The sequence below is a fragment of the Ursus arctos genome, unplaced genomic scaffold, assembly GCF_023065955.2.
Source record: "Ursus arctos isolate Adak ecotype North America unplaced genomic scaffold, UrsArc2.0 scaffold_22, whole genome shotgun sequence".
In the NCBI taxonomy this organism is placed as follows: Eukaryota; Metazoa; Chordata; class Mammalia; order Carnivora; family Ursidae; genus Ursus; species Ursus arctos.
In genome coordinates this window covers 50688552-50709763 of record NW_026622897.1, presented here as the reverse complement: position 1 = coordinate 50709763, position 21212 = coordinate 50688552, and the positions used below count along the sequence as shown (strand labels likewise).

Below are 21212 nucleotides of genomic sequence, written 5' to 3'. Positions count from 1 at the left end.
GGAAGATTCAGCTGGCAATAGCAAGGATTAAATGGCAGGTAAAGTCGCACAGGCCCCCACACAGTTAGTGTCTCTGGAGCATTTGCTGTTCTTACACCCCAGCTACACCCTTAACTTGCATACAGCTCCAACCCTGGACTCCTCAAAGAGGTGTGGGAAATGCCTCACTGGGTCACTCTTCTCCATAATCCTTGCCCCTCCTCAAATATGGCCCTCCTGGATTATTTTTGGTTCTAAGGGTAATGACAGGCAAGATCAAGAATCTTGCTCAGGGAGAAAATGATTCATTCTCCAGCTATTCACCCAGTCCTTGGAGCAGCTACTGCCTACGGTAGGGAAAGCGCTTCTCGGCAAGACAGCGATGTCTCAGGCCACTCGGGAACTATTGCTGGTGAGACAGTACAGCTGTGAAAGGAGTGGGCCCTGGCGAACAGACTGTTGATTTAAAAAACAAGATTATGCTTCAGTAAGCCGGCCTTTAGACGTGGATAGAAAACTGGATCTTTGTTTCACACTCAAGGAAGGTAACCATGTGATATACATGTTGAACCTGTAGCCACATAATTTTTTAAGGACCAGTAACTGGAACAACTAGGTGTTTTCTCAACTTTATTGGGGAGGGGGTGGAGAGTGATCAGGGAGAGAGGAGGTGTAGACTTGAAGGTTTTTGGTTTTTAAATGCAAAATAATTTATTTGTTTGATACCGGATGAGACTGGCGGGCCATGGTGCTCGCGCCTACACGCCATCTCCAGGTGAGGTGCTGGAGGCTTCTGGCTCACTCTGCTACCTAAGAAGGGCCTATCCGTCCTCGGCTCTACACACCGCTGGTGATCAGCGCCTTGCGGGTTTGGGCATTATGTAAACTTTCACAGACTTGCTGAAGGGGATCGTGCCCTCGATGCTGGTTTCCACCTGGGGCGACACCTCGCCACCCTCGATCCAGGGGGATTTTGGAATGCGGGAATTGGAGTTGTAGGCCAGCAGCAGCCTGACTTCCACCTGGCATGGTTCTGGAAAAAAAGACAAAAGAAATCCTCTATAACTGGGCCACTGCTAGGAACTGGGATGAAATGTCAAGTGAAAGCAACATCGAAGATGGAAGAAGTAGGGTTCCTAAACATTTCTTCATCTGTCTTCAAACCTTCCCCCTCACCCGACTCTCCCAGCCGGAGTCCCGTGAGGCCGCGCCCGAGCCTGCGCGTATGCTGTTCTCCGCCGCCTCCTCCGCCGGTCCCTCTGGGCTCCCTGCAGCTCTGATCCACGGCTGATCAGAGATGAGCTAAAAACTCTGCCTCAGAGGCCTCCTGGCCTCAGGAGAGGGCAACACGGGCCTGCGTATGGCCGTTCTCATGGTCAGATAACCAGGCTCTTCCTGTGGCTGGAGCTCGGGCGTCAGGGCTGCACACACCACAGATGCTCCCGCCTCAGTGGAGAAGCAGCCTTGATTAGGGAACAGTTCTGACAAAAACTTCTCACCAGTGAACAGGAACACATTTCAGGGCCCTCCAATCATGTCACTAAACCTTTCCTTCATCATGTGGCGGGACCTAGTGAGCAAGCCCTCTCGCAAGTTGCCGACCAGCTGGGGACAGAGACACAAATGGATGACGGAGCGCTCTCCTCAAATCTGTAAGAAGAATGAGGACGGAGCCTGGGAAGGCTTTAGAATAGAAGACCTGCTCTGTGCCAAGCACACAACCCAAGAGTTCTTACCCTGCCACACCACGGAAGACTGTCACGACCCCCCTAAAGTCCCAAGGCTCTGAGAGCTTCCATGTGACTGTGCGAATCCACACTGGAGACAAAATTTAAACCCACTTCATAAACGGAAGCAATCATCTTTCTGTTAACCGTGTGGCTCCCACAAAGGCGGGGGAGAGAATTTCAGAAGAGCCTAAGGGCAAGTACAAAGGGCCAGGAACAGAGCAAGCTTGGAATATCCTCCTCAGTTTCATGTGACTGGAGCAAAACGTGCAAGTGTTAAAGTTATCAGCCCGATGCTCAGTACAGAGGCCACGAACGAGAGCTGGATGGTCTAAATGAACGGGCGCAGAGGTCCCGGGACTTCTCAATGCCTCCCCAGACCTCGTCCTAGTCTCCTCCAGACTTCTCTCTAGGGAGGACGGCAGAGACCCAACTGCGGTCCTCCAGGAAGGGAAAGGCTCCCACGAGGCCAGAGCAACCTAGCCAGCCCGACAGCAGCCTCCGCAGCCCCACTTACCAGCCACCTGGCACGAACACAACTGTGTAATATGGGGTAAATCTGTAATGAGACCGGCGCTGCTCTCTGGCATCAGGCTCCAGTCTCAGCTCTCCCACTATGCTCCCCTCTTTTGTCCCAGATGGCTGTTGCCAACCACAACCCAGCCCCGACTCTCAGCACTTTCAGCCAAATCCTGGTGAGGTCAGAGGACTCAACCCCATCTGTTCATTATGCCCTCCCTGCATGTAGTAAGAATGGCAACTCAAACCACTACCATCAGAGGAAAGGAGGGGAGAGGAAATGAGAAGAGACAGCGGGAGAAAAAGATAAAAGATTATGTGGGACAAATCCTGCAACCTATTCACCATGCCTGGAAGAATAATACCTCCCCTATGAGGTAGATATCCTTGCTTCCGTCTTACAGATAAAGAAAATGAGACAGAGAGGTAAAATCACGTTCTCAGGATGACACAGCAAGGGAGGCAGAATCTGGAACCGGGTCGGTGTGACTCAAAGCTTCTGATATGGCAGTATCCTGCCTCTCCGTGGAGAGACCCCTGCTAGGGAGCTGCTGAAGGACTGCATGGAGGACCCCCCAGCACCAGGCCCCGTCTCCTGGATTATGACAAGAAGGCACAGGGCATTCAGAGTGAGAACACGTTTCACTTTAGTGTCCCAGGTCAGAAGGGAACATGGTCTAATGAAAACATGAAGGGTTTGGTTGTTAGGAAATCTGAGTGCCAGCCTCAGTGACCCCATGATCAGCTATGTGGGCCTCCACTTATGCATCTATAAAATGGAAAACAGAACACAAATTCCCACCTCCAACTTGGTCTAAGGATTATATGAATTATAACTGCACACTTAAAATCCTGCAATCAGTTTTCATTATTTGGTGAGCACTTAGTACATTTCAGGCTCTAAGGGCACACGGCACAGAGGCACTGGAGACACCGAGGTAAAGACGAACAAGTCCCCCGCTCTGTGGAGCCTCCATTCTAATGCGAAAGGCAATAAACAATTAAATGAGAAAACTTCCGACACTAAAAAAGCGCTATGCTGAGAACTAAAAGATTTATAATAGCAGTCTCTCAGAGGAGGTGATCCTGAACGAATCAGAATTCTTCAGGCTCATGACAGCCTCGACTGCAGGCCTGGCTCAGGCAAGGACCTGCCGTATGACCAGGGCAAGTCAGGAGGACCTTCCAAGACCTTGAGGCTCTTCTGAGACCTAACATGCTGTGATGTGCCTCTCGAGCCTTGGTCCTTCCACAACAACGCTGTCCCACGGCCTATCTTTCCAGCATATTGTGTCCACGTCTAGGATCCCTTCATCAGAACAGACTAGAATAAGAAATTCGACCTTCCTGTGATAGTGCAGAACACTTCAGGCGATGCTCAGGGAGGAAGATCCTGGGTAGGGCACTGCTGGGTGCTCCCTCCACGTGCCAGGCCCAGGGCCACTGACGAGACCCCCAACGGGGCTGCCCTGATATTTGACAGCACTACTTCCTCTTTGTGAAAACCTCACTATGTCATTTATACCCACCTAACCCCCCTGATAGAGGGAAACCAGTAATAGTGGCATTAGTTACTCATGTATTTAAAAACTCAGTGAAAGAAAACTCCAGAAGGCATCCGCCTAGTTTTAAAACAAACCAACTTTGGTGGCAGGAAACTCTTTCTCCAGTAACAATCATGCTTCTGAACCATCTTTAATGATTTAGGAAATACCAGTGAGGCCAATTCTCCCCACATTATTTAGGTTCTGTACACGGAGTCTCTTTTGCAGGTTTCTAAAGCAGCCTTACACGCTTGAAATGTAATGTCTCACGCACTTGTATTCTCCCATTTTATTCTTAAGAATTTTTAAAAATGCTTACGTAACTTCCCTATCTTTTCACAAATTATTAAAGTATCATATTAAACTAGCCCATGTGGGAAGGCAGGGCAGTAATAGTTGCCATTTTACTTGTTTTAAGGGATTGAACTGAATGGTTCGTGTACAAAAACAGAACAATTTTAATTGGGGTAAGAAACATAAAACTGCTTCATTTTCAGACAGAGCAAGCCTCAGAACTCCTAGGTTGAGAACTATCATCTTCATTTTGAAGCTGAGGAAACAGTTTCACAAGGCCGAGTGGCTTGTCCAAGGCTATGCAGCAAGTCAGTGGCAGAGTCAGGGCAAGAAAATAGTGTGCTGGCATCCAGCCGAGGGCTCTTTCCATGAGATTCCATTCTATTATAATCTCCTATATATCTTCTGACAAAATCTTATGCCTCAAGCGATCAAAGCAATGCAGCGAATGGTCCAAATGCAGCCAGTTTGGGCTTTTAAACTCCTTAAGAAATCAAGTACAGTCCTCAGCAGGCCTGACAGAACCATGTATTTTTCAAAGTGCAAAACACCAAATGCCTACAGGTAAGTCTAATTCCCAGGAGCCTGTTTTCCTGTCCACCCTGGTCCACTGACCCCTTACCTGTCCAGGCAGTGTGGGAGAGGTACACCTGAGTGATAAGCCGGTGGCGCCCTGGGCCGGGATTCCGGAAGTCTGCTGGCTTAGGATGAATCATCTGAGCCTGGCCATCTGGATATAAGACCTAAGAGGTGAGAGAAGTGAGAAAAAAGGACAAAAGAGCTATGAGTTTTCAACAAAACCGCGGTGTCTGTTGTGAACCTCAGAAGAGGAGGAAAAGAAGACACTAGCCTTCATTAAAAACTATTCCTGGATCGGGGGGCAACACTGTCGACATCTCTGTATTCCCTGCCCCAGCACAAAGCAGCGTTTGGTAAATGTTTCCCAGATTCATGGTGAAGAAGTGATAGGAATAAAGTACCTCTATTAAGTACAAGAATAGGTAAAAATACGAATCCTGAGGTGAAAAGCCTTTCCAGGCACCCCCATCAGGATGACTTTCTCTCTCCTTGGCTGTCAGTCATATCATGGGCCAGCATCCACCACCAACCACGAAGTATAAAGCATAATTTTGTAACTGTATTCCCTCCACTAGATTATAAGACGCTAAGGAGCCCTTTCTACCGCTCTTTCTGTCAATGAAGGGTCTGCTCTGTTAAAAAACAAAAAACTCAACCAAATAAATTTGAAGATCTAATTGGCTTTATTAAGAGTCTAGCAAGGAGAGAGATGCTCTGAGGAGCTGTACAAAATGGGAAGGACACATTCCGGGAACAGGCTGAACCTGTAATTAAGTCTTGGTTTCCTGTCGTGGGGGGCAAATGACTCCAATTTGGACTAGTTCTTTTTTGACAGCTGGTCAGTTCTCCAATCTCGCACTCTGCCAGAGTATTTTCCTCACATCCCAGGGGAGCCTCACTGCTATCTGCGTGGACAGCCTCGTGCCCTACACAAATGAACTAAACCAACAAATGCAGCTTATCCGAGAACCCCAGGGCCTGGACTATGGAAATCTACCGAAAAGGACAAAGTAGGAAACTGCACAGGCCTTTCAACTTTGAAACTCTGGAGAGGCCCGTCTCAGCCCACCTGCCTCACAATGAGAGAAGACTTCAACTGCCTCCATGTTGACCTCACACTTTCTAATTGCTTAAGTTCTTCTTTCCAGTTTACCTCTTAATTCAGGCAAAAGACCCAGAAGGCAAAACATCCCCTGATGGCAACCAAAACTACCCCCTCAAGCAATAACACTGGCCCTGAGCCAGCAAGATCCCTCGTGATTGACTCCAAGACAATGTGCGACTTGACCTTCACTGCCCACCTGCAAGTACTCTCCGACCTTTGTCCCACACTTTCCTCATAGAAACCTGGAAGTATTTTCAGCACTTGGGACACCGTCTTTAAGACACTAGTCCACTGTCTTCCCGGGGTTGGCTTCACTGAAAGGAATTCTTGTCTCGTTTCACCACCACTCCTTTCTCTGTTTTTGGATTTGGTCAGTGGCGAGTGGCCAGGTGCCCTGGCACCGCTGTACCCCGGCTACACTAATCACCTCCCCCCTGCCCACAACAGAAGTGCTTCCTACCATTAGAGCTGTCCCACAAGGGGCAGTGAGTCCCCCACCTCCCCACCTGTAGAGGCGGCAGAACAGTCTGGCCATGCATGTGGTAGAGCGGCTTCAGAGACTCTTCAGTAAAGTCTAGCAGGTGACCCTGAAATAATCTGCCTGCAATTTTATTTCTGCTCAGTTGGTCACTGGACTTTTTCTCAGGGATAAATGTGAAACAGTTCTCAACTTTAGCTGCACATTAGAATCACCGAAGAGTTCTTAAAAAGAAAAAAACCCACCAATACTCACGGGCCCTACCCTCAAGATTCTGATTTAACCGGTATAAGCTGAGGCCTGCACAGCATTACTTTTTAATGCTTTCTGAGTAATTCTGAAGTGCAGGTAGGGTAGATAAATTCTAGTGTGGAAAAAAACCAAACTGTAGCACAACTTCGCAGCCAACTCAGAATTAGTTCTTTTTAAGTCTTATGATTTATAATAAAGAATTCCTTAAAGGAAAAAAAAAAAAGGAATTCCTGCTGGGAAGCCAGAGGTTTTTTTCCCTCTACTGTCACCGTAGGCAAATCTTCAGGGCTTGACTCATTCTTACCTCTTCCAGAAAGCCTTTCCCTGCCTGTTCCTGGCTCTCTGTCCTCAGACTGCACTAACCATTAGTGCTTGCATCCCTACCTTTATTCATAGCCCTTTTGCCTAAATACCTCCTCTAGCCTTTATCCTTTGCTCTTACTCATCCTTTTAGACCTCCCCACGCACTGGTGTCTCCACAAAGCCCTTCTTTTCCTCAGCCTTCAACCACACTCTCCAAATTAAATTCCCTCCATTGTGTGTATGTGTATTTTATTTTATATATTTATTTATTGGACAGAGCGAGACACAGGGAGAGAGGGAACACCAGCAGGGGGAGTGGGAGAGGGAAAAGCAGGCTTCCCGCTGAGCAGGGAGCCTGATGCGGGGCTCGATCCCAGGACCCTGTGAACATGACCTGAGCCAAAGACAGACGCTTAACGACAGCCACCCAGGTGCCCTCTATGTGTATTTTTTAAAGTATATTACAGAATTTTTTATGGTAGCTAAAAACTGGAAATAAACCTGTAGGGGAGGAAAATTAATTTTCCCTCTACCCTTCTAAGTTCTTGGCTAAGACTGCTCCTATAATAAAAGACAGATAACAAACACAAGCTTAATAACATGTATACATTCTGTATACACGGGAAATACCCAGGAAACTGATTAACTCCCTGAAATAGCTCAAGTCATCACCTTAAATACCATCTTCCACTAAAGACAAAAGAAAGGCATTGAGGTGGGAGGGAGCCAGTTTTGCCTCAACGAAGAAGAACAATAAACAAGGGTTAAGATTGTTACTTAAAAAAAAAAAATTTTTTTTTTTAAAAGTAATCTCTACACCCAAAGTGGGGCTTAAACTCAGGACCCTGAGATCAAAAGTTGCATGCTCTACCAAAGGAGCCAGCCAGGTGCTCCTGTTATGCAAATTTAAGTTGGTGCCTATCCCACTGTTCAGAGTTTCTAGATATTTAGTGCTCCTTCTCTTCCTGGAACAGAGGCAGACACCTTTACAAACGGTGATCTCCCTTATAAATGTAAATTTACCTCACAAAAGGGCAACTTCTCTGTTTTCAGGGATTCTCCTGTGTTTTCAGCCTCTCAAAAATAATTATCCCCAAATAATCCTTATGTTTGGCATAAGGATATGCCTCTTTGGAGGCATAGGATATCTCTCTTTGGAGACATATCTGGGGTGGTATACTGTGCTCCCCTTCATGCCTGCCTCTGAAACTTCCAAGTAGTTTCATACTCTGGAAGCTGAGTCAGTACAAAGCTCCATTATTTCACTGAACCAGTCAGTCTCATTCTTGAGAATTAGTCAGAGCCATCTCAACAGCTGTGTCTTATTTCAGAAGGCAGTGTTGCAGACGGGTTCCCAAAATTAGGCCTATAGTATGTAAGCAATCAGGTATTTAGTAAGAGGCCGCAGTATTCTTATCCTGTGCATGTCTGAATGATGACTGAACTTCTGTTTTATAATTGCATGTCCGTTTGTCTTTCACTGAAACTGCACATCCTGAGGGCAGGAATTCTGACGCCTTTGCACTCCCAGCGCTTAACGCGTGCAAGAGTAAGCACTGCTACATGGATGGATGGATGAGTGAGCACACTCTTTGGGGGACTTAACTGCAGACTGTCTAAACTGATTAGCACCTCTATTGCATTTGGCATGTGTCTCTAATATATCTAACTTAGGAAAAAATACTCCCTAGCGCTTGCGTTTTTCAACCCTTAAATTTTGCTCACCAAGCTGACACACCCACAGCCCGAAAAGGACTCGTTTATTATAGTTTGCTTGTAGCCCTGAAAATACCAAGTCTTCACCTCATGTCACAAAACTAGAAAGGCCCTGTCATTCAGTAAAGCCTCACCGGGTAGCAGGGGCTTTATATGCTTCATCTCCTTTCAAAATGTCAATTGTTCCTATTTGTTAGTTGTAGAATCTGAGCTTTGGAGTTTAAAGTACTTTGCTCCAGGGGCGCCTGGGTGGCTCAGTTGTTAAGCGTCTGCCTTTGGCTCAGGGCGTGATCCCAGGGTCCTGGGATCGAGCCCCACATCGGGCTCCCTGCTCCGCTGGGAGCCTGCTTCTTCCTCTCCTACTCCCCCTGCTTGTGTTCCCTCTCTCGCTGGCTGTCTCTCTCTCTCTCTCTGTCAAATAAATAAATAAATAAAATCCTTAAAAATAAATAAATAAAGTACTTTGCTCCAAACCACAATGAGCAGAAGACATGGGATTCACACCCCGACTCTTTCTCATCAAGACTAATCTCTTCTCGCCCCCACTTTCTGTTCCTCAGGTAGAAATCACAGGGCTGCCGAAGTTACAGTCAGTATGGAAGCTCCCTGGGGACCAAAACCTGACAGACCTGGACCTTCACAGTGTTCTGCGGATCCTGCACATGTTCCAGGGTTGCATCGACGTCCAGGGCTACAACCAACCCAGATGTAAACCGCAAAGGGTTGTCTGACTCGCCGGCTGGCTCGATGATGGTGGCTGAAGCTTTGTGGATCTGTAAGCAAGAAGAAAACACAATGATTCTAAGGCCAGGTCATCCCTGGGCAACAAAACATGATCTGTGCCCCATTCTGTCTCCTGATTAGCAGGGCGACACGTGGGAGCCAATGAGGGGAAAGTCCTAGCCCAGGTGCCCAACTGGTCAAAGATCACCGAGGTGAACAGTTTCGACTGTCTGAACAGACGTGGCCTGACCTGCTCTGGAAGGGGGAGGTGCAAGAAGGTACTCTGCCGCAGCATGGTCTGTAGAATTTTGACCACTTCTACAGGTTTGGATGTCATGAGTCGGGGCATAAGGTCAAGAAGTTTGTCCACAAAGCTGTCCTGTAGGTGGGGCAAATCAGCAATAAAACACCTGGAGGAACAAACAGAAACAACTGACTAGGCGTTCATTTATACAGGCTGAACCCCAAACATATGCCAAACCCTGGGGTAAAAGTGATGAACTGAAGGAGCTCATGGTTCCTGACTGAGGAAGCCAGGCACCTAGATAATTATGCCCTGGTGATATGATCGTCCTAATAGCCTTGCTTACTGAATACCCGTATGTGCCAGGCATACTCTGTGTTTCATGTGATCTATTTTAGTCCTCCCAGCAGTCCTGTGCATTGTTGGAATTATTATTTTCATATTATAGATTCATTAATTAACAAATACGTCTTTAAGACTTAGCAGGTGCCAAGTACTATCACAGGCACCAGGGACATAACAGTCAGCAAAAGAGAAGAAAATGCCTATCTTAATGAGGCTTATATTTGTTGAGAACACTGAGATTCAGAGAAAATGATGTTGCACTGAGGCTTTAAAAAGTTAAGTAACTCATCCCCAGTGCTGATTCCACAGTACTTCTGCCTTGTAGTAGGGGACAGTCACAAAATATTTCACTGAGGAGGTGGTATCAGTACAGGGACACAGTGGCCCAATGAAGAAAGACTGTCCAATTCTAACAACAGGTAAGGAACTTCGGCATACCAGAGCTATCACCTTCCCAAAAGTGTCCTCAACCCAAGTGTGCAAAAACAGACTCTCCACCTTAAAAGAACCTAAAACCAAAAGTAAGGCATGAACGTGGTTGAGATTTGAAGCCAGGATCTTAAAGGGCCAAGTGGAGTGTGTCATTTGCCAGAGAGCAGGGCCTATTGGTGAAGCGTGGTATTGCAACTCAGCCCTACCGGAAGCTCTATCACCCACATGAAGACTGACAAGTGTGGAGTCATGTAAGCTTCAGGTCTGGTGAAGTTCATGGGGGCAAGGATGAGAGGGGATGGAAGAACGAAATATCAGACTTAGTAAATGTTAGACTATAAAATCCTATAAATGCCTTCCTCCTCGTATTTATTATATTGCCAGCACAGCACATGTCTGGTCACTAACTCAACTACCACTTCTTCACCAAGCCTCCCACTCACCTACTGCATCTGTTTTAACCAATTTACTCTATACAGAATTCTGAGAAAACATAGCTGTACTGCAGAATAAAAGTTATTTATAGAATTATGGAACAATTTTTTGTAGATTATAGAAAAATATGGAAATTTAAGAACAGTGGTGAGATGAACAAACAAGTTAAATTTTTCAACAAAAAAGTTTATGTTTTACCACGTAGTACCTGTCTTTCTTGCAGCCCAGCTGAATGCTGAATCCAAATGATTCCTGATGTTTTCATTATACCGTTGTACGTTTAGCAGAGTTTAAAGAAGTTTATATACCACTGAAGAAAATACACAATTAGGGCACACTGCCACAGAAAACAGGTTGGCTGTGTGGGTTACACCAAGGGTTCTGGCTTGTAATGGCTCTTGTTGCCCTGTACGTGCTATTCTCCGCATAACCAAGGTTTAATAAGCTAGGAGGTGATGAAATACTTACCTCTGAAAAAAGTCCACTTCCTGTAAAAACTTTTCACACATCCCAAATAAGGGGTCAACTCTGTAGAAGAAAACAAACACACATATTTTGCTTATGTCATCTTCCAACTGAGGAATGAGGACCAAATTCCCAGAAACCTGAGTCTACACGAAAGGAGAATGAGAGTAGTACATTATCAAAATTCTCTCTAAGAGAAAGAGCAGACTCCTAACGGACCCGGGGGGGGGAATATCTGCCAGGATCCCAAGACCCGATTGAGACACTGCAGTGACTGAGACTCAATGAATTGTCAAAATCAAGGGCTATCCTAGGCCACGCCTGGCATCAGACTGACTGAGGCTGCGGGACAGAAGCACAGCTCGCGGGCAGTGCGGCACCACGCTCCTCCTCTGTGGGGGTCCTCACAGCTCTCCACTCAGCACTCCGTAGAGCTGTCTGGGAGCTCCGATCTTGCCCAGGACGGACAGCTCGGGTGCAAGGAGAGGACATCTACATCAGGTAAGTTTGGAGCCTATCCTGGCTTAGAAGCCTCATGCTCCACAGGGGCTAACACCTCTTGAAACAAATCCATAGGGACACCTTCCAGGGTCCCCACAGGGGATATGCCTAGTTGTAGGAATCTCTGCACTCAATGGAGCCCAAAGCTACAGTGTCTGCATCAGGCAATCACGGTTCATTGATAGTTCCTTCTGGTCTACATGCAACTTTCTCAGTGATCGTTTTTACTATGGCAGTGTTACCTAGTAACATAGCTGATGCTATCAGGTTTCTAGGGAACAGACCTAGAAAGTTAACCAAGTCAGATTCTCATGCCGAAAGAGAAAAGGTTTTGTTACTACTTTGCCCACAGACACGGACTGTGTTCTTTCTTCAGTACTTGGGTCTTTTTATTTCTTGTAATTTCTGAATGAAACTTTCCATTTATTTTCGCTAATATATTATTCACTAGATGAGTAAAATGCCAGTAAAGAAAAATAGACAAATACTCTTTCCTTATATAAAAACAGGGAAGAAAATGGTGTTTTCTTTTTTAAAAGAAAGATTTATTTATTTGAGAGAGCGAGCACGAATAGGGAAGCGGGGGGAGGGGCAGTGAGAGAATCTTTTTTTTCTTCAAGATTTTATTTATTTATTTGATAGAGAGAGAGAGCATGAGACGGGAGAGGGCCAGAGGGAGAAGCAGACTCCCTGCTGAGCTGGGAGTCTGATGCAGGACTGGATCCTGGGACTCCAGGATCATGACCTGAGCTGACGGCAGCCGTTTAACCAACCGAGCCACCCAGGCGCCCCGAGAGAGAGATAATCCTGAAGCAGGCTCCCCGCTGAGCATGGAGCCCAATGCAGGGCTAGATCCCATGACCCATGAGATCATAACCTGAGCCAAAACCAAAAGTCGGCTGCTTAACCAACTGAGCCACCCAGGAGCCCCACTGGTGTTAAGATTCTTAATAACCTAGATTAGTCTTTCTACTAAAATGTAAGCTCCATGAAAATAGGGATTTCGTATTAATCATTTTGATACATGATATATTTCCTGGCACAAGCAGCTATTACGATAAATATCTGTTGAATGAACAAGTAAATGAGAAATGACAAATGGAAACTTACTCTACGAGCAACATGCATTTGAATTCTTTTCCTAAAAAGCAGGTAGCACTTGAAACTTCCTTAACTCTGATAAACTACCAGAAATGGAAATGAAACTTGATAGTGAGGTTTACCCACTGAAGATCTCCGGGAGTGAGAGGACTGGATGGGAGGCCTCCAGCTAAGCAGGTGGTGAAAGGAAGGTATCAGCCAAGCGGTGTCAATTTAGGGTCTGCTTAGAAAGAGTCATCTTGGAGAGTTTCCAAACAGTAAAATACAGATTTGGGAACCCTCTCTAAACCCTAATACAGAGCAGGAAGCCTCACCTACATGCTATGTGAAGTAGGCCTTTACCACTAAAAATGTCCACTTTTTTTCATGGTGTGAGGAAAGAAAGCAGGGGAAAAGTGAAGTCGCTGGGGAATCAAACACTGATTTATAGGTGACTTTTGTTTATAAGTATGCAAAGACAATAGGAAATTATTGGATGTTAAAAAGATAATCAGGGCTATAAAAGACCAAGCAGACCTCAATGAGATAAAGTCAAGGCAAGAAAGCACAGAAAACTTTGAAAAAATTCTAATAACTAATGTCAGTGAGACTAAAGAGGAGACCCGAAAGGACACTACACTAATAAAGCAAGAGAAACTGCTATGAAAAGGGCACACAGAAGAAAGCACACTCGGAAATGAACAGTAATAATGACATCAACTCAACAGGAATACTACAATGAAAAGTGATGAAAATGGAAGTAGTAGCTTCAAAGAGCATCTTGAGGAATTTACGCAAAATAGCGTAGAAAAACTAAGAAACTGAGATTATGAGAAAAAAGATAAGAGACAGGGAACACAGATCCAGAAGACACAATATCCAATATGACAGACTGGAGCGGATGGAAGTAGTAGTGATTAAAGAAATAATGGAGGGAAAAATTCCCTGAGCTAAAAGCAGAGTTCATACTTCAGAGTCCCACTGAAGATCAGTAAAAACACTGAAAAAGACACATACCTACACATATCCTGGTAGAATTCCTGAATTCTAAAACGAAAAAAAAAAAAATTACAGCTCTGAACTAAGACATATAAGCTCCCTACAAAGGAAAGAGAACCAGACAGACATCAGACATCCTAACTGTAACACTAAACAGTAACATAGCAATATTTACAGAGTTCTGAAAGAATTTCAATTATGTGTAAGAGCCAAAGAAAGGCAGTTTCAGACATGCACGGTCTCTTATATACTTATTCAGAAAAACAATTACTAGAATGCTAGAATGTGTCCAGTCAAACAGTGAATCAGAACAAGGAATGTCAAAAAAAAAAAAAAAAAAAAAAGTGGGCATCAATTTAGAACCAATTTTGAAAAAATACTTATAAAAGATTAATGCATACTTTAAGAACAGATTCTTTAAATAAGAGACACATTATAAAAACATAAGCTGAAACTAAATTCCAAATTATTTAACAGTATAACACAATCAAATAAAAATCAAATAAAACACCCTGAAACTTTCGTCTTGATCTGAGGTGATCTTGATAGAGGTAAATCATAAAATCTATTTATCTTTTTAAGCTGATAAATTTAAGCTGAATATGTTTATTAAAAATATAAGTAAAAATACTAATTATACATAAACTAATGCGAGCTAACATTTATCAAGTGTTTACTCTGAATTGACTCAGCAGTATTTTAAGAGCTTTATGTTTAATAATTTGATAATTCTTACAATAACCCTGTGAGGGTGAAGCAAATACTATTATTATCCCAGTTAACTCATGGGGAACAAACTGAGGCACAGAAGTCTTAAGTAACTTGCCTAAGGTCACTAAGTTTGCAAATGGTGGGACTCAAGATCTCAGTCTAAGCAACAAGGAACCACAGCCTTCGTAACTGCTAGGTTCTACTGCCTCTCACCTGCAAAGGTTAGATGTAGGGTTAGAACTTTCAAACCCTTGGAAAAAACAAGAAACAAAGAAAACAACCAATCTAGCAAAGTCAAGGGAGAAAAAAAAAGCAGGAATGCACACAAAGGCAAAGTATAAAATACCACAGCATGAGTGAAGAACAAATATATTTGTCTTTGTCTAATGACATGGAAAAATGGAATATCACTGGATGAAACGAAAAGGAGGCAGAACACAAAGTATATTATAATTCCATTTATATTAATACACACATTTATAATCTCTATATATTTATCTGCCTTGGGAAGAGTCTATTGACAGTTGTTTCAGAAGGGGTAGATTGTCAGGAAACCTTTACTTAATCTGCAATATTTAAATTTTTTTACAATAGTCATACATAAACTGAAAGAATACATATAAGTATATATATATATACATATGTGTGTGTATGTATTTGTGTGTGTGTGTGTATATATATATATATATATATTTTTTTTTTTTTAAATAAAGCATAGATGCAAGGGACGCCTGGATGCCTCAGTTGGCTAAGTGTCTGCCTTCAGCTCAGGTCATGATTCCAGGGTCCTGGGATCCAGCCCCACATCGGGCTCCCTGCTCAGCGGGGAGCCTGCTTCTCCCTCTCCTGACCCGACCCTCCCCTCCCGGGTTGTGTCCTCTCTCTCTCTCTCTGTCTCAAATAAATAAATAAAATCTTTAAAAAAAAAAAAAAAAAAGTGTAAATGCCAACACAAGCACCTGTCTGCTCAGCTGTGACTGGCAAACAGTAGGGATTAAACATTTGTTAAGCAAATGATGGCTATCTCTAAGATTAAATCACTACCTGATTTTATCAGGTCACTATCAAGATAAGTGAAGAAATAAAATAACACGGAGAATGTTCTTTCTGACCTGGTATTTTTCAGCGCTTACTTAAACACTCATATTCCTCCGTGCCTCTTTCAGACCCACACAACCGCTACACTGAGCATCTGATGTGTCTTCCACCTGGGAACGAGCTACTACACTGTCTCAAATCTATGACGCCATCATTCTTAAGATGCACCTTTTTTTATAAAACACGAAGAAACCAAAAACCCGCTTTCAATTAAAGTATGGCACACCATCAAAATATCTAATTTCACGGAGGTTAAAATTTAAAATGTGCATTTTAGAATCAACTAAATACGGCAATTCTATTAGAAAGTCTAACAGTGAGCTCTTACTATGTACCATGGACCATACTAAGTGCTTCTACATGTATCATCCCATTTATTCTTCATGAAAACCCCATGAGACAAATGCTGTCATCATTCTTGTTTTACAGACAGGGAAATAAAGCACAGAGAGTCTAAAAAAATACCATCCATAATCAAACAACTTGTAAGTGGAGAGGTCCGGGGTTGAACAAGGTAGTCTCACTGCACAGGGCATTACTTTCTTTTGTCTTTACTGCCTGGGAGAGCTTACAAGTCCCTTCAGAAAAGAAAATATAGTTCCTGGCACTAAATTCTTAAAGAAATCTATCAAGGACCATAAAGAATGTCTTTGTTGCCTGTTAACCTATGTTGTGCTGTAGGCAACGAAGAGCCACTGGAGGGGTTTTCCAGAGATCCAGTTTGACCCAAAGATAGAACCTGGAATATGTGAAAAAAATGAAGAGTTTGCATACCCTTTAGCAAATTTTTCCTAAATATCTTTTCACTTCCCATTAACCTTGGTGAGATCTCTGAGTACATCTGAGGAGTCTTTGAAAGGACTGTGCCACCCCTCCTGGCCAGCCACACATCTTACCCTCGAGTAGTCCGTGCTGTTACTATAAGTTGCAAGGCTTTGGCCTGCAGCCTCATGTGATGTATAATCACCACCTGTTTATTCTCCACACCGCTGTACATGAACTCCATTTTGTAGGTCTCTTCCATGATCTATAAGGAAAGGTAATAAACGATCAGTAAAAATATCATAATGGTCTTGAGAGCAGCACAGAATTCTGGGTGAAATTCTGAACTGAGGTTTTTAATGCCTGTGCTTTAATGCTGAAAAGAGATTATTTAAGTGTGTATGGTGAGAGAAATTAGGATAATTTGAGAGAAATTAGTATGTTTTGAGAGAAATTAATATAGTATGTCTTATGAAAAGAGAGTAAGTTGATTTTGTCAGTTAAAAAAAAAAAGACTCTCATCCAGTAATAAAGTCATCTTAGTTGATGATGTGAAGATATGAATAGTTTAATCACTGATAAAATCATAAAGAACTGCTTATTGCCCTAAACCAAATGAATAAACACTGTGTATGGAAACCCAACCCTAGGAAAAGTTCTCAAGAATTTAGCATCAGGAACCATTAACCATGTGTTAATCATCCAGATAGACTGTTTTAAGGGCCTGGTCTGTTGACGGGAATTTGGGGAGGAGAACAAGTGCAGAAAACAATGTCTATGGCCTCAGCTCAAGCCCAATGCATTAAGCTCTTGGCTGTATTCTATCCAAATCAGCTACTCCCCTCCAAATGACACTTCTCTCCCCATTCTGTGCTTCCCTTCCTTTGAGGGCTTTGGGGTCAAAGACAGGACTTCAGGCTCTCCCACAATTGCCAGAAAGACAAGTTAACTAATTACACAGTTTGCCTCAGTTTCCCTATCTGTAAATAGGGAAGAAGTAGGCCCGAAATCATACAACTTAAAGGATAAAATGGAGCATGGAAAGCACTTAGCACAGTATCCGGCAAACAGCAATGGTAATTCCTTTCCCCTCCGTCTTCCAGACTACTGTTCCCTGGTCCCATCCCTCCCATTCTGGGGCTCTAATCATTAGGTTCTACTCCCCTCCAATAAGCCACACAGCAGGTCTGAGAGGAAGTCGAGATCAGAGAAGAGATCAAGGAGAGTAGTGGGAAGAAAACTCAGTGGGTACCAGAGGATATGGGCTCCATTCCCTAATCACCTACCTATAGCTCTATAAATTCAACCTTGCTGAGCCTCAACTACTTCATCTATAAAATGGACTTCATATGTTTTCTTACCTAATGGGATTACTGTGAGTGTTAATTAAAATAGACTTGAAATCATTTACTGAACTCTAATATAACAATTATTAGCTTGCTACTGGGTCATAATCACTGGGTCATATGCAGACTCACTATCTGGAAGACAGGATCCAGAAGAGTTCACCAAATCCCAAAACCTAAGAATGAAGGGAAAGTGCTCAAAGCTAGAAACAGATAAACTCCAGGCAAATATAATTAAATGCTACTTAATGAACCGAGGAGTATATAAGGACCTTTTAACATTCAAGAAATGGTACAACCTAAAAACATAAACAACTTCAAAATGAGTTCAGCTACATTTTCAGATGAAAGATTCATGACAGTATTTACTGTATTTTAGTATATCTGAAATACAAACTGGTAATACTTTAGAACACTAAAGCATCTTAGAAATCATCCCGTTAAACTGCCATATTTTACAGAGAAGGAAAAATCCAGGGAAGTTAAGCAACCTCAGCATCACCCAACAAATTAGAGGCCAACCTGTGACTAGAATCCAGGTCCCCTGACTCCAAAGCCAGTGCTGTGTCCCCTAATTATGCTGCTTCTCGTGACACTAACATCTGTCACAGGCTGGAACTGAGGAAGGCACAGCAGAGGCGTGAGTCATGTGAAAGCCTCTGGCTCCAACTCAGATGAGACAGTTCCTGACAGAGATCTATGTGAAAGCCAGTCCCAATATGCTTACCTGTTTTGCTGCTGCAGAAGCCAAATCACTCTGCTTCAAATACAAAGGGGCAGCCACATTCCACAGCTTTTCTTGCAAGGCCTACACAGACAAATCCGGAGAGAACAGAACACAGAGGTCACCAAGACTGGCATATCATTTGAAGCGTCTGTGTTTGTTTTGCTTTGGAAATCCTGGATCAGGACTTCCTCTCAACCTTACTCTTTTAAGCTAGTAAGCCCTGCCTATTACAGAGAAAGAGGAAACCAAAGGGTTGAACTCCTCCCCATTCAATCCAATTCCTGGCCGAAAGGTCCTACATCCAGATCAGACCAGTGCTTGCAAGCAGAGGGCAGGATCCATGCAGATCTCACCAAAATGTGCAAGCAAGCCAGCTTCCACGGCTCTCAGCCCTTCTTGTTCGCAGAGCCACTAGACTACTCTGGCTGCCCAGACCCTTCTTCCTTGACTATGGTTCTTTTATTTTGCCCCAGGTTCACTATCCTTTGAAGATCCCCATCACCTTACTGACATACCCACACCAGAAATCAAGCAGCTTTCCTAGATTCCTCCCTCTCCCTCAATCTGTCATCAAAAGTATCACAAGGAGCCACAATTTGACCTTCCGTCTCTCTCCTCTCACCCATATGGCCCCATCTCAAATCTCTCTTCTTTTTTTTCTTTTTTTTTAAGAGTTTATTTATCCATTCGACAGAGAGAGAGACAGCCAGCGAGAGAGGGAACACAAGCAGGGGGAGTGGGAGAGGAAGAAGCAGGCTCCCAGCGGAGGAGCCTGATGCGGGGCTCGATCCCAGAACGCCAGGATCACGCCATGAGCCGAAGGCAGACACTTAAATCTCTCAGGCGCCCCTCAAATCTCTCTTCTAAACCTCTGTTGTAGTCCCTTATTTTCACAGTCCTTCTTAATGACAGACACTAGTAGCCACATTTTTAAAAGTAAAAAGAAACAGGTGAAATTAATTTTGACAATATAGTTCACTTAAACCCAGTATATTTAAGGTATAATTTCTCTATAAAATCAGTATTCTAAAAGTTAATAATTTTCATTGTTTTTTCATACTAAGTCTCAGAAATCAGTGTGTATTTTGCATTTACAGCACATCTCAGTTTGAACTAACATTTCAAGTACTCAATAGTCGCATGTGCCTGGTGACTATCCAGTTAGACAACAGCAGGTCTAAACTATAGATACAGAAATTTTTAAAGCATCCAAATCATACTACCCTTAACAGAGTTATTGTTCTTGAAAACTCACTTCCAATCATTTCTCATATATATGCTTTCTATACAGTTGTAGTCTAAAAGCAGAATTGTGTATGGTTTGTTTTTTTTTGGTACATAACATTACACTGGGAGCACGTGGGTGGCTCAGTTGATGAAGCATCTGCTTTCGGCTCAGGTCATGATCTCAGGGTCCTGGGATTGAGCCCCACATCGGGCTCCCTACTCATCAGGGAGCCTGCTTCTCCCTCTCCCTCTGCCTGCCACTCCCCCTGCTTGTGCTCCCCTGCCCCGTCAAATAAATAAATGAATGAATGAATGAATGAATGAATGAATGAAAGAAAGAAAGGAAGGAAGGAAGAAAGAAAGAAAGAAAGAAAAAAGAAAAGAAAGAAAGAAAAAAGAAAAGAAAAGAAAGAAAAGAAAGAAAGAAAGAACACCAACACTGACATGGCACTCACTACGTATCAGACACTAGGCAAAGGGCTCTCATACACCTTGCTTGTTACCAACCCTTACCTAAGTAGAATTATTATCAGCCCTGTTTCATAGAAGCTTGGAAAGCCCAAACTCTGCAAAGGGGCATGGAGGAGCTTTTTGGGGTAATGAAAATGTTCTATATCTTGACTGTGGTGGTGGTGGTTAAACAGGTGTATATATTTGAAAGAATCTACCTAGCCAAACAAGAGCTGTTTAAATCCCAACCATTTTGGTGTACACACCCCCTTCCATGTATATACACATACCTGCAAAACCCTAAGCTCACACATCTTACAGTGAGAAATAATTTCTAACAACTCCATTTATTCTGACTTTGGTCAAATATCATAATCACTAACAACACTTGGAACTAAAGCCAGGATAAAGACTTACCAAGTAAGAAGGGGTCTCCTAAATCCTAAGCCTAAATTTAGAGCAGAACTCTGCTGCAGAAGCTGAAAGCTATTGAACTAATCCAGCACATTTTAAACTCAGCAAGCTGAAACAGCTTCTTGGCTACCAATTTTGTTTGTATATGTGTGTGTGTGTCTATATAATTTGACTACCTAATACGAAAGGTCAGCAAGGTGGCCATTTGAAGGGCAGTGAAATCAAACTCTGCCTAGTAAGACTTGGGCAAAGTAAAATTGACATTTTAAGAAAATAGTAAAAAAGTTCTATGCTAACCAAATTATAAAAACAATGAAAAATCCTTAGGATTCCAATGAAAATGATTATCCAATCTGCTCTAATTATACAATGATTAAAGAATTCTCCCAAGTTAAAAAAATTTAAATTCCCACGAGTTAACTTTTTTTTTTTTTTTTTAAAGACTCCATTTATTTATCTGGCAGAGAGAGACAGCCAGCGAGAGAGGGAACACAAGCAGGGGGAGTGGGAGAGGAAGAAGCAGGCTCCCAGCAGAGGAGCCTGATGTGGGGCTCGAGCCCAGAACGCTGGGATCACGCCCTGAGCCGAAGGCAGACACTTAAGGACTGTGCCACCCAGGCGCCCCTCACAATTCTTTAATTAGAGACTAATATAATTACACTGCAGAGTACATAATTTCTTCACTGCTAAGCTGCTGTATAAGACTACATTTTTCCACTCATGACCTCAAGAACTGAGGAACCCATTACAGTGCTTT

The 21212-nt window shown here is 43.4% G+C and overlaps 1 protein-coding gene across 2 annotated transcripts in view; it reads right to left on the bottom strand.

Moving 5' to 3' along the window:
- Positions 1-596: 596 nt before the first annotated feature.
- Positions 597-21212, bottom strand: part of INTS4 (integrator complex subunit 4) — a 108241-nt gene continuing 87625 nt past the window's right edge. Inside the window, exons 17-23 of one of the 2 annotated variants that reach the window (XM_026518179.4) lie at positions 18365-18445; positions 16426-16556; positions 11144-11203; positions 9470-9629; positions 9126-9269; positions 4686-4806; positions 597-1012 (exon numbers count right to left, since the gene is read on the bottom strand). In XM_026518179.4, coding sequence (XP_026373964.1) covers positions 834-1012; positions 4686-4806; positions 9126-9269; positions 9470-9629; positions 11144-11203; positions 16426-16556; positions 18365-18445 — 876 coding nt within the window. In that variant the 3' untranslated portion in view covers positions 597-833. Of the gene's footprint in view, positions 1013-4685; positions 4807-9125; positions 9270-9469; positions 9630-11143; positions 11204-13571; positions 13769-16425; positions 16557-18364; positions 18446-21212 lie in introns of those variants that run through there. The other variant, XM_057316675.1, reaches the window with a different exon arrangement.